The sequence below is a fragment of the Etheostoma spectabile genome, chromosome 23 (genome assembly GCF_008692095.1).
Source record: "Etheostoma spectabile isolate EspeVRDwgs_2016 chromosome 23, UIUC_Espe_1.0, whole genome shotgun sequence".
In the NCBI taxonomy this organism is placed as follows: Eukaryota; Metazoa; Chordata; class Actinopteri; order Perciformes; family Percidae; genus Etheostoma; species Etheostoma spectabile.
The window spans coordinates 5,757,037-5,771,413 of NC_045755.1; the positions used below are offsets into that span (position 1 = coordinate 5,757,037).

At 38.9% G+C, this 14,377-nt stretch overlaps 1 protein-coding gene across 1 annotated transcript in view; it reads right to left on the minus strand.

Moving 5' to 3' along the window:
- cerk (ceramide kinase) overlaps positions 1 to 11,389 on the minus strand; it is a gene marked incomplete in the record, with an annotated part of 57,936 nt that extends 46,547 nt beyond the window's left edge. The window contains 1 exon segment of the mRNA XM_032505327.1: positions 11,110 to 11,389. Coding sequence (XP_032361218.1) covers positions 11,110 to 11,257 — 148 coding nt within the window.
- Between the last annotated feature and the right edge of the window lie 2,988 nt (positions 11,390 to 14,377).

The following is a 14,377-nucleotide window of genomic DNA, read 5'->3' on the forward strand; positions in this document are numbered from 1 at the left end:
GAAATGCATGCTCAATCGGATTCAGGTCAGGTGATTGACTTGGCCATTTCATAACATTCCACTGCTTTCCCTTAAAAAAACTCTTTGGTTGCTTTCGCAGTATGCTTTGGGTCATTGTCCATCTGCACTGTGAATGAGTTCTGAAGCATTTAGCTGAATATGAGCAGATAATATTGCCTGAAACACTTTAGAATTCATCCTGATGCATTTGTCAGCAGTAACCTCATCAATAAATGCAGAAGCAGTTCCACTGGCAGCCATACATGCCCACGCAATGACACTACCACCACCATGCTTCACTGACGAGGTGGTATGCTTTGGATGATGAGCAGTTCCTTTCCTTCTCCATACTCTTCTCTTCCCATCACTCTTGTACAAGTTGATCTTTGTCTCATCTGTCCATAGGATGATGTTCCAGATCTGTGAAGGTTTTTTTTAGATGTTGTTTGGCAAACTCTAATCTGGCCTTCCTGTTTTTGAGGCTCACCAATGGTTTCCATCTTGTGGTGAACCCTCTGTATTCACTCTGGTGAAGTCTTATCTTGATTGTTGACTTTGACAGACATACACCTACCTCCTGGAGAGTGTTCTTGATCTGGCCAACTGTTGTGAAGGGTGTTTTCTCACCGCTGCGTTCTTTCTTTTTAAGAATGTTCCAAACAGTTGATTTGGCCACACCTAATGTTTTCGCTATATCTCTGATGAGTTTGTTTTCATTTTTCAGCCTAATGATGGCTTGCTTCACTGATAGTGACACCTCTTTGGATCTTATATTGAGAGTTGACAGCAACAGATCCCAAATGCAAATAGCACACTTGAAATGCACTCTAGACAAAAGTATCTGCTCCTTGTAAATGGGATAATGAGGGAATAACACACCTGGCCATGGAACAGCTGAGCAGCTAATTGTCCCATTACTTTTGGTCCCTTAAAAAGTAGGAGGAATATATACAAATTGTTGTAATTCCTACACCGTTCACCTGATTTGGATGTAAATACCCTCAAATTAAAACTGAAAGTCTGCAGTTAAAGCACATCTGTATTCTTTGTTTCATTTCAAATCCATTGTGGTGATTTATAGAGCCAAAAAGATTAGAATTGTGTTGATGTCCCAATATTTATGAACCCGACTGTAGGTGCTGGTAGGTTAATGTTAGTTTTGGACAGAACTAGGTTTGATGCTTGTGTATTTCCCAAAATGTCAAAAACAACAACGCAACCTGGGAAGTTTTAGTTAAGCCATCCGGTTGTGCACATGAGAGGTTCTTTTTGACTGCCATGGAAAAAAAATGTAAACTTCAAAGTGACGATCACATGGGATGAGAACAAGGAGCAGCATACAGTAGAGAATGATTCCCCAGCGCTGGCAGGTGCGACTATCAATGTGCAAGACAGCGAATGGAACTCAAATTCTGGCAATTGCAGTGCGTTGCTGTGCCCAGAGTGTGAATATAATCTCCAACTCTGGCATTGTTAGTGCCTTTCTCTCCAGAGCCAGACACATCCAGGTCCTCAGGTCCCAGGGGGCTACTGGTTTCCATTCTAACCACATGAGATGGATTAACACATGTGATGCACTGTTGTAATCTGTTAAAGGGCCAGGACCAGTTTGCAGATTTTTACACAATCTGTGAACTTGTATTTCTTATGATAATATGCATTAGTGGCTCTAAACCTTTTTTGGCTTGCAACTCTTTAAAAAGACACTTTTTACAGGCTGTGACCAATTTAAACAAGGATGTATTATTCCCTCTCAGAGGCCTATAGGTACAATTATACAGTAAATAACACTCTGTTCTATCATTCCAACTAAATGCAACATGAAGGATTTGAGAGAGCCCTGGCTCTCTCAAAGCCAAAACATAGAGAGCACTGGCTTTTGTAGTGGTTTAAGTATGTCATTATGAGAAGCACATAGGCGTAAAGTTTAAAATTAGTTTAAGTGGCCCTTTGACTACAGAGAGGGCTAAAAATCCAGCAGTACTCGACAAGGATGGAGAAGCACTGGTCTTGGCAAAAATTGCATCATATTACGATTGAAAAAAGAGGATGCTTCAGTTAATGTAATGCAGCTTAGGAGATCAGTTAAATGCAACTCTCTGATCACAGCTTTTCCAATGAAAGAACGTTTGCCCTTTTAAATGCTGGTGTGACCATGGGCCTCATTTATAAACCTTACGTATGCACAAAAGAAGATGTATGCCGCTCTCTATGCAAGCATCGGGATTTATAAAAAGCAAACTTGACGGGAAAATGTGCGGTCCACCACAGACACTCTGGCCCAGGCGTGAAAGGAGAAACGGCGACACCCACGGCGGATGGAGGAAACAAGTGAAACTGTGTGAAGCGGAGACCATTATGTAAAACAAATCAAAATATTGCCTCTCATTAAAAATATGAAGAATTCCCAAACCAATTCTTACAATTAATAGGCTAAACAAACCTGTTTTATCGATCTGCAGTGGAAAACAAACTAAATAAAACAAGATACTCTCCTAATACCAAATATGACGTATTTGCAAAACAAAAACTCAAATTTTCTGTAGTTATGTATATTGGCATTTTATGGAATTTATTCTCCTAACTAGTATGTTAAAAAGGAGGAATGATGTTTACACTGATGCTGTTTTCGATACCTCGGTGTGGCGGAGCACACAGTTTTTTTATATGGTTATCATATACAGTATCAATGTTTTATACAGTGTTTATTTTTATGGCTTTTGTTTGTTTAATTTGTGTTTTTAAATGTTTAAATTGTGTTCAAATTGTATGGTAAAGCATGTTTTAACCTTTTTGAAAAGCACAATTTGAAATAAAGTTTTACGAATTACAAGATATTTGTGCAGAACTTAACAATTAGATCAATTCCAACAGCTGTTGCTTTTTAGATGGAATGAAATGGATAGATTTAAAAGGCACGCTATCCCAATGCGTAATGACGCATAATGGATTATTTTGCACAGCTGGAAGATGTGGCAAATAGAAGGATTTGGAGGGACCGAATCTTCAGACAGCAAGAAGACTTGTTGGAAAATTAGGCCGAGTGGTCTCAGAGCCGGTTCCAACTACCTTAAGCTGTCCTAAGACAGATCAAGACGGAGAGGAGCACTCGGCGAGACAGCTACTCTGTCATAATGAAGACAACTGGAGACTGCGTACAAGCTGATGTGTGTTTGATAACATTTTATTAAATTGGAATCAGACCGGTTTGTGTGACTTCCTGGTTCACTCGGAAACGGCTGGAAACTGTCCGACTTGACTGCGGCTTTTTGTCACCGCCCCCCCCCGCTGACGCCGCCTGCTTTCATAAAGGACTTTTCTTTACGATGCTTTATTGCCCACTGTATATTACAGAGTTAGTGTTACGCTGAGGTCATAGCTGTGATGAATATTTTGCTCAGACAGAAAATCATTTATTTACAATAAGAGGATACGTTACAGATGCATTGCTGCATTTCAAGTGTTGCATAAGATAACTTAGCCTACTTTGGATGTACTGTGATCTAAAGCGGGTAACAAAGTTATCACTGTCACTGTGCCACGAGCCAAAGCATTAAGAGTTTGTTGAACCAACCAACTTAGTAATAACTTATATTAATAAAGTGCCTTTCATGAAACCCACGGACGCTTAAATAAGTACAGGGGGAAGAGGGAAAAGAACATACTAGGCCAACACAAACACGGACTGAAAAGAATAAAGCGTCCACGCTAAATGGATGAGGACGTACTTTAATGTCAGCTACTGACTACAACCACATCTCGCATTGTTATTTTATGAATTAATTAGACAGATTACATACCTGAGGGCCAATTTGGGTCTGTTTTGAATCATTTAAAATCCCGTAATTATCTCCATCTGTTGAGAGCCTGACCGAGATTGACTCGTTTCTTGCCCGTTGTCTTTCACTTTCCCTTTTGGCTTTTAGTTGATCTTTGTTTAATTTCCTTCTTTCTTGTGATGATCCCGCCCCAGTAACAGCCATAACTACAGCAGATAACTTCTTAAATAAAATAATAATAGAATTAGGCCTCTATGAAGAAATCTCCTGCTAGCTTTTACCTGGCTGGACACAATAACGGAGGCTTTTCCGGTGTTACGAAGAAATCTGTGACCTGTCAGAATGTGTTACTGTCGTGCCGTTTACCTGGTGTAAATCATTCTGTGACGTTGTGGGAAAAAACTGACCCGTGCAGAGGCTTTAATAAAAAAACATCTGAAATGTTAATCTTTCCACTGCAAGTCTCATTTGCTGTTATACGTCATTTCTGATCATCCAATGGAAAATTAGTTTTAGAAACATTTCAAAAGTTACATATAGTCACTTTAAGTGTTTACTATATTCTGAATATTTTCACTATATTACATGCCATCAGACAGCCTATCAGACAAGGAACTGAAGCCGTTATATCCATCTATGCTCTCTTCAAAGCCATTAGACTCTTTTTTCAAAAACACTAATTTTACTTTGCAGTACACATAGTTGCTGGTCCACAGCTGCCTCAATTGGTTAGTTTGTTGGTGTTATTGTCTGACTTTGGGAGTTTTAAAGGAATAGTTTGGATTCACCAAAGTCACACAATAACCGTTCCCAGAACGATTCCTTTAACATAACGTCACTCCCTTGATGTGTTGGAAGGTGTTGGAAGTAAACATTCTTTCATCAGCCCAAAATGAGGAAGTCTATGACAGATTTGGAGATGATATTACAGGGACTGATCTTAACACAATAAATCCTATGCATTCATGTGTGTGCACACACACGATTTTGTGTTTGTCTGCTTGTGTATACAATATCTGTGACAGCACAGAACCTGGCCTCACCTCCTTTTAGTCCTCTGACAACAACAAGCTGTCATCATATTCATATTCTGCTGCTGTTCTCTGCACCCCTCCCTTTACACAGTGGATCAGTAGTAATCCCTTTATTGTTACTGAGGTTTGGCACTGACAATGCGTTAGAGGACAAGCCGGCGCAAGCTTAAGGAAATGCTTGCTTACCGTGGGTGTCCCCACACTATTTATGCAGTTTCTATGTCATTCCTGTTTTGCTTGTACATATTGCATTCCTAGAGGCATGCAGCATGGGTGCAAGAGAGGAACATCAATTTAACGGAGGGTATGAAACTGATAAAAATGGTTTGTGTTGTTGGTTGATGCAATCTAATATTTAAGGATGTTTAGCTCCATGTTGGATATCAGCTACATATGTTTCAGTGTGTTCAAGAGCAATATATCAAAGAATATGAATTATTATCAAGAAAGGTGGATGCCCTACTGTGGACAGGATAGCATTTAGTCAGTCAACCACACAACACATATCCAGAACATTTATTTATTTTGTAATTATCTTTAGAGGCCCTTTTTTTTTCCTCCTATCCAAGCCACAGGTAAATAAATACATTAAATGTAATGCAATGGGCTGTATTGCTGCCAGTAATGCAGTATAAACTACAGTTTACCCAAACTGCAGCTGTTTCCTGGCAGTGTTTACTTCTCTGCATCTCTCTACCTCCCTCTGCAGCCGTCTCTCATTGTACAGACAGGGCTGTGCATTGAGCATCCGCTTTAGATTACAAAGCAAAGATGTGCCTGGGTACACATGGCAGTGAGCTGTCAAACAAGACATGTGGATTTCTCCGAGGCACAATGGGTTTGTTAAGCCAAGGCTTAGGCAAACAGATGGAGAAGAAAGGACAGCAAAGGTGGAAGGTATAACAGGAGAACGGGTGCAATGATACTGGTTAGAGTTCTACATATGCCAAAAGTCATTATTTTCAGTATGAAATGCAAACTTACTTTTTGTAACCTTGTTTTTCTGTACCAAAAATGCTCTGGATCTCAATTTGCATAGGCTGCATTTGGATTTTAGCCACACCAGCAGCATGGCTGTAGGGATGGAAATACCGATCAGTTTGTCCACCACTTTAGGCCGGACTGAAATATCTCAGCAAATATTGGATAAATTGCCATAACATTTTGTGTAGACGTAATCCCCAGAAGTTGTGATCCCCTGACGTTTCCTCCAGTGCCACCATAAGGTTGATGGTTTTTTTTAGATGAATATCTGAGGAGCTGTTGGATGGATTGCCATGACATTTGGTACAGATACTCATGGTCCCCAGAAACTGGGGCCTTATGACTTTGTTGATCTTCTTTGTTGAACTTTTCAACTGGTGTCACAAAAAGGTCAGAATCCAGTGAAGTAGCTCTACATGTTATTGATAAATTGCCGTCATATTTTGTACAGACATTCATGGTCTCCAGATGATGAATCCCAGGTCCCCTGACTTTTGCTCTGACAACATGAGGTGGACATTTGCGGATGTATTACTTTTACATTCTCAAACATGTATGTCTCTTCCAGTAATTGTAAATACTTAGGCCTACTTAACTTCATCTGGCGTCATCATCAGATTAAAATTTCAATTTGCCCAATACTTTGGTTTAAGACTGCATACTTGCAAAACGAATGACATTCCCCATCAGCCTCAGCTGTACTTTGTGGTTAATGCTGCTAATATTAGAATGCTAACAAGTTAAACTAAGATGGTGACAGTGGTAATATTATACCAGCTACCGTAAAACGCATAACCAAGTTAACATTGTCATTGTGAGCATGCTGATATTTGCGTTTAGGTAGAAGTACAGTCTCACAAAGTGGACTGTACTTGAGTGACTGATGGACAAAATCATGTAGCTTTGTTTTGCTCCTTCACTTGTCATATGTGGATTTTGCTATGGGATTTTATTACAGAGAAAAATCTATGATGCTGATACACTATTTCATTCTGATTTTCAAACCTTCCTGTATTGCTAGAAGTGAATCCCTGACTGTAACGGGTTGGATCTGTATCCAGCTCTGCCTTATGGGAAAGAAAATATCTAAACCCCCTCCTGGCCAAAGGAGCTATTCAGGCTTAGAGGGCCTGATAAAGGGCCACAGGTTGGAGTCAAACTTTAGCCCGCTTTGTCGAGGAGTAAACTTATATATATATATATATATATATATATATATATATATATATATATATATAGCGCTATGCAGGGGCCCATATGCCATGATTTGATCAAGATTGTCCTCCAAGATGGGAGCATGCATTGTATATAAGAGTGACTCAGGCATTATGTGGACATAGGATTTACTCAAGGCTCAGAGGCCATGTCACCTCAGTGATTACATTGTGTTAGTGTGTAGCAAATCTGTGTGCAAACAAAACATTCCCGGCTTGTTCTCTGGTACACACATATGGCTGACGGGTGCTCTGATTCGACCAAATCTACTTAAATGTCAAAAGGTAAAATCCACTAATGTTGTCTAAACATAAGCATCAAGACCAGAGTGATATTCACCGCTCATATTAATTCCTCTGGACATGTCAGGCACTTGTGTGTCCATTTGATTTGAAGGGGAAAATAGAACTCTTGGGCAAAAAATACAAGCTGATACAAGCTGAAAATACAACCTGGTATTTTTTTTTAATCATGCTGCATGATTTTCTGGTATGAGCTGGGATTCATTTTTTCTGTCTTTCTGAGTGCTGAGATGATTCCTAGATTGTTATTCACATCTTAATGTTATTTGAAAGAAAATGTTAAATTTGAATGTCTCTTTCCACTAGTGCTGTCAGTTAAACGCGTTATCAACGGCGTTATTGCAAACCCATTTTAACAGCGCTAATTTCTTTATCGCGAGATTAACGTTCTTTTTGGCCTAGCAAACGTTGCAGTTTTTTCACATGCTGTTGCAACAACTAGCAACATTAGAAAAACTACAACACCAAACCGGATCTAGCTAGAATGGAAACAAAACAGGCAGGCCGCACACACTTGTTTGGGCTTGCAAGCCGACCAAAGAGTAGTAACGTTACGTTTTGAGTGGATGGCGAGCACGAGACGTCGAAATGGATGCCAGAAAGATTCTGAATGGAAAGTTTACTTTTTAAAAGTTGCCAAATGGTTTCCATTGGCAAGACCAAAGTGAGATGTGGGTTTTGTGGATGTGAACTGAGCTACCATCGCAGCACGTCCAGTCTGAATTACCACTGGATGGCCACGCACACAGCTGATGCCAATTCCCCCCCCCAGTCAAAATATTATTTCACCTTTTTATTGATGGACAGTGTTACATTGTGTGAGAGATTATTTGCTCCAAGTGAGAATGTTACGTGTGAAAGTGAACACTACAGTAGGCTATATGCCAATGTTGTTTTAAATTTAAAAAAAATTGCACAAAGCAAGCCGATCCACTTTTCCAAGTTGATAAGAACATTAAAATGAGAAAATAATGGGACAAATTGAAATCAAGGGACATTAAGAATAGATAAAAATGTGCGATTAAATGTGAGTTTACTATGACATTAATGTGATTAAATATTTTAATTGTTTGACAGCACTACTTTCTATCTATAATATTTCTCCTAATATCCCTGCTTGTTTTGTCAAATCTATTTCATTTACGATAAACTAACCTGGAAAAAGATGTTGGTATGTGACGAAGAAAAAGAATCCATCCTATTCCTTAATTTCTGATTCAATTGCATTATTTCTGCTTTTGTTGGCACTGAACCTGTGACCTTGCTGGTAAGATGCTGGCGTCTCAACACACCTAACAAACCCTGCATGCTCCAGAGCAAATAACTTAAGGACATTTCACCAGTCTTAGACAGGTGCAACGTTTTAAAGCTTCAAATGTAGGTTAACACACAGAGAAGGAGCAGCCCATGAAACACGTGGAGTCCAGAAATAGAGCAACTTTTGTTTGGGTAGGTGCAAAGACGTTAGAGGAAAATTGCAGCCACTTCTTTACCATAACTGCTGATAAACTAGACTACTAATGACAGCTCCACTCCACTCAAAAATTACATATATAAAAATATAAATATAATGCCAGTTTAGCTTGCTTCAGCACTTAAAGTCCTTTGATTTTCTCATAAAGAATGTGACTATGCTGTTTAATGTTTGACTCAATGGATATGTATTATCGGCAAAGTCGCCTTATTTGATACCTAACTCCAGTGTGAACAGACCTGCTCTTGTCACAGCAATCACTGGGGGAAATTTTGTTGTAGCCCTGTTGAACATTGACTCAATAAATGGAAGTCTTTATGTCAGGTTATTATAGGGCGCTTGATACCACTTTGAGGAAGGTCAATGGCCAGGTTTAAACTGAAGTGTGCAGTGCCAGCTGTAATACCTCCACTCCATGGTACAGTAATTGCAGACCAGGGAACTCCTCTAGATGAACAAACATTAGCCTCAGAAGGTTATAAGGACGTTTGGATTAAGTGAAAGTTGTGTAATGCAAAAGGACAACATTCGTAGCTCTGGTTTACAACCACAGTTACAGTAAGCAGAATTTAAGGTGCAGACCATTAACCCAGTGCGTGTGTATAAAGTCCTTCCTATGTTCTTAGTAACCATGAGCAAGTTTTAGATGAGGGATTTACTAAATTGGGTTGCACTATTAAAACTTAAATGTTTTAGCTAGATACGACTTTAGTTATGTGTAAATTAGTTGCAATCACCTACGTAAATAGAGTCACAAGCTGGAACATAACTTCCATAAATAACAAATGTAGGTAACCAAGTGATACGGTGGAAATTGTAACAAAATGCAATTTCTCATGTGGAGCACACAAATAAATGTCTGTCCGGCAACAAACCCCATAGAGTCCCACGTCATCACGCATGGCCAACATTTAAAGGTGCCGTGATCCCCGAACAGTCATCATTACATGAAGTGACTATAATCAACAGTGTGTGGAACCATACTTAACAACCTAGGTGAATTCAGTATGTTACGTATGTCACATTCACTACAATACATCATTACTTTTCACAAACCTTTGTAAATGTATGCATTGTTTTATTTATATATCCATACAAAGAGAAATGTCTTTCCGTGTTTTATTAATGCTCATGTTCATGTTAGAATGAGTTGGAGTTGTGTCAATTATGCTAACGTTAGCAACAGTTCTTTGGTCTGACTTCATTGGCTTGTTTCTATAGTGTGTTCTTTTTTTGTAAAATTTACTTTAAGTCTTGCTCTTTAACATAACTTTGATGAAGTGTTAGGACAGATGTGCCAACCACATTCCATATTTTACCTCTTTTACTCTTCACTCCAAACGGGCATTAGCAAGCTAGCTTGACGTTAATTTTGTCAGTTGGCTAGGCAACAGTTACACCTGGCAGTGGTTGTAAACAAAGTAACATCTAATCTCTGGTCTACAGAAGAACTACTTTGCGTGGTGCGAACTGTTTTAATTTATAGATGCGTACATTTTCACTACTTAGTAAACAGTAACTAGGCTAGTTTTAATCTATAGACAGCAACCAACTCCTGATTTGGAGTATTCAGTTAGAAAAAAAATAATGTAGGCCTATGAAGTGCAGAAATACGGTTGTCCACTTTTTTTATTTAAATTTTTTTTGTATTTATTTATTGTGAGTAAAGTTGACTTAATATGTAATGTTTGAAGAAAATTCCACCTCTTTCTGCCTCAAAACGTAGAGTTTTGAAATACACCAATCAGAAAACAAGACCCTTAAGAGCGTTCTTGTGGGGCCCTAAAAAGATATTTTGGTTTACAGCCATGAAAGCCCTTTTCATGAATGAGAAAGAGTGAGTGAACTCCTTCCTGGGGGACATATTAGATAACAGTCAACCCCTTGTAATGTCTGCTTGTAAGAAAGAGCCTTCTAATTATCTCTGACTGAAAACCCACGCGTGTGACCTGCTCTTGTCAGGGCACAGACCCCACTACAGTCAGACGTGAGTGTTACTCCCTCAACATGTGTATGATCCTGATAAGGAGTGCAGAGTGGGAAGACAGCTGCTCCAGACTTCTTTGTTTTTTGTTGCCATAAAGGCAAATGATTTACTGGAGGGATATATAGGCTTAAATACAACTGAAGATTTGTTATCATGAGTTTCAAAAAATATATTTTCCTTTTAAAGGTTAATGATTTGATTTATTTTGTTTAAATATGTAGTTTTATGCGGTCATATGGGCCTATTCCTCACGTGTTGAGACATAAACCAAAAGCTGCTTTGCGTGGAATTATGACAAGCTATTAAACTCATTCACTTCTGCAGGGTGACTTACCTGTTTCAGCGCTGTTACTGATGCCAGAAGTTCCTTTTCTGCTCCTCTCAGTTTCCTTCCACGCCAAGACACTGCGGTTTAGAGCAACTTCTACCTGCCTGTGCTTGTCAAAAAGAATCGCAGATAGTAATCTGGCTTGCGTTTCCATTGTATCGCTCAGACTGGTCGTTATTACGCTGTCGTCCGATGACTGTCATTTGTAACGGCCCGCAGAACTAAACGCTGTCCGGCTTGTGAAGCGTGGCGGTCGCGGTCGGCCGGCCCGTGCAGTCAGGAGAAGAGGGGACTTAAAACAAAGATCGTGTATGAGAAGGATGTTTCACTCAATACTAAAAATGAAACTGGCCTACTTCCCATACGACGCTGTCCTACAACAAACATCGGAATTAATATACGACGTGGCCTGCATTTATTGAGCACTGCAACTTATTTTAGCCTGACTAGAGTTTTTTGACTATTCATTAAAAATCTTAAAAGCTTATAAGTGGTGTCTAAATGATGTAGGCCTAATCCAACCAATAATGCCATTTTCATTAGGGCCATAACTGCATACTTTTTTTCCCTTTTTTTCCCCTCTATTTAAAAAAAAAGCTGCAATATCTTTTTTTTTAAAGCTGCAATATACAGCCTGCATTCTGTTATGGAACTCTATTAACACAAAACTAATTGTAAAAAAGATTAACATTTAAATTTTTGGTTCATTTGTAATTTCCCACCCCACATTTTAAAAGAATGAAAAACAACTAATTATTAAACGTTTGAACAAAACATATCTGCAGAAGTAAGACACCTTTTACGCTGACACCAATTACCCTAGTCTCGCATTGCCTACGCATCGCCAGTCCTATCTCCAAAGCATGCATGACGTTTGCAGGACTGCGAAATAGTGAAAGAGTGAGAGCTCTTATCTTTAATTCTCTCTGCTTAAACCCCGTGGAACAACCACTTCATCAGCACGTTGCGTAAACACGTAAGCTCTCTAATTCATGACTCAAAGCAGTGAGGTGCTCCCAGACTGAAGAGTTGAATAATTACCCTAACCTCTCATAACCTCCAGACAGCGATGAAGCAAACACCAGCATTACCAAAAATGATGACTAAACTGTGATTATGTGGGGTAGCCCTCCACAACATCTTTACCTCTGCTTTAAGCGGAAGGGCGGAGTGGAAACTGGGCTGATTTTAAAATAACAATATTTATGTCACAATACAGATTTTTTTTTTCTTCCTGTCTCTCTCCACCTACAGTATTTGTCTTGCTTTTTTTTCTGTGTGTGACAGAGAGTGAGAGAAATTAATAAGAAGGGAATTCGGGGAGATATCCAAGTAAAATACTTCTATTGAATTTAAGAAATATTTCTGCATGACAATTTCTAAAAACGACTGTTTTGTTAAGTAGTGTACTTACATTATCCCAAATGTTTCCAACAATGTTTAAACCCAAAGGAATCTGTCATCATTTTATACATTTTTAAGATCATATTTGGGCATTTTTAGACCTTTTTTTTGACAGGACAGCTGAAGAAATAAAAGGGGAAACTGAGGGGGGAATGACATGCAGCAAAGGGCCGTTTTGTTTGGTCGCCTGTCAGTGGCATCATGTAACCTTTGACCCCTGTAGTTACTCTAACATTAACACCATTAAAACATGGGAAACAACCAATGGTCGAAGTTGTAAATCGTACAATATCAAAGAATCATACTAATTAGCAGCAATGCAGCATTTTTTTCTGCTGCACAACACAATGTTTTCATTGATGACATGACACATTGCAACACAGTGATAGTAAAGAGCTAATATGTAGACAGGATATTTCCATATGGATCCAGATTGCAGGAATTTACCACGTTGGCTCATGTTAATGCTTGGTGGGTAAAACGTACTGTAACGTTCTGAGGTTACAACGTTGTTAAACATGCTCAAAAATATATTTTTTGCATGATTGTTTTGACCGGGCTAAACAGCGTTTTGCTAACCACAATCAAATTCACTGCGTAATCTTAGCTGTATAGATAGACAACTAATCTAATGATAAGTTAACCAGCTTTGTCTAGTTTTGTCTAGTAATTTGAATGTTTCCTTTGAAAGGGGAGGCTAAAAATATACACACTGCTGGGTGTTAGATTTTTTTTATTTAAGTCTCCTTTATTGTTCTAAAAAGCCTTATAAAATGTCAATGACGTCATACACATCGTGCGGCCAGAGATGCTGCTTCACTTCCTTTTTTCTCTTGAGGCATCTTAGGCTCTCCCTGTCATTAAACGTGCTAGAAAGAGGTTTGCTGATGTTTTAAAGACCACGCCCAAATATTCACTCTGACATTCTAGTTCTCCTTTAGATGCCGTCGAGCTGGATCTCTGGTCGTAATCAGTCCTTCACTGACCAATCAGCATTCATTAGCAGAATGCTACATGTTGTGGGCAACAAAAACTCAACCTGTAAGAAATCAAAAGGACATAAGTACTCGTTCATTCATCTTTTGAACTATAATCCATGTTGAACTTGCAAAAACTACAATCAAATCGGAGATTTTTCAACGGCAGTCAGCATAAGAGACACATTTAGCCGTCTAGCTTCATAGAGTCCCGTTCATTTTGCACTCGCCTGTGATCTGCTGCAATCAAATTTGCCTTACTCCACAGCGCTGTGGAGATAGGTCTGACAATGCGAGACTAGTGTACGTTAAAACTTTTACATATTTTTTCCTCAATCTACAGTACGGGACTTATGCACATCCCCAATAAATATGACCTTGTAAGATAAATAAAATATTGTGGCCTACCTGCCCAGAACAGATTAAAAAAATACTTTTATTCAACCATTAATAAAGCAGGCTACTGTTTGTTCTTTGTGGAAAACAGTACAATCAGTTAGGTTACTGTACATTCTCTCAGTGCAACACAAAACATTAAGTCATTAACAGGCATTAACAGGATTAACATAAACGGATTTAACTCAGAGTCCTCACCTACTAAAAGGAAATTCTGACATGTGCCTTAATACAGGAATGTGTTTCATCGCGCCCGTAAAACATCAGAAAAAAACTGTCCCATGGTTGAACCTAATTGCTGAGCCATGGTGTATCAAGTCAGACAGCGATTGATTTAGGGTCAGAGTCTCTTAGCTATAGTACTTTTCCACTATATTGTAATGTTCATTATGCCATAGTTAGATATTACATATTAATATCAACATGATGATCTAATTCATGACTTCTCACAGCTCAGGGAGTTTGTGAATTGAGGAATTGGCTTGCTGATGCTTTTA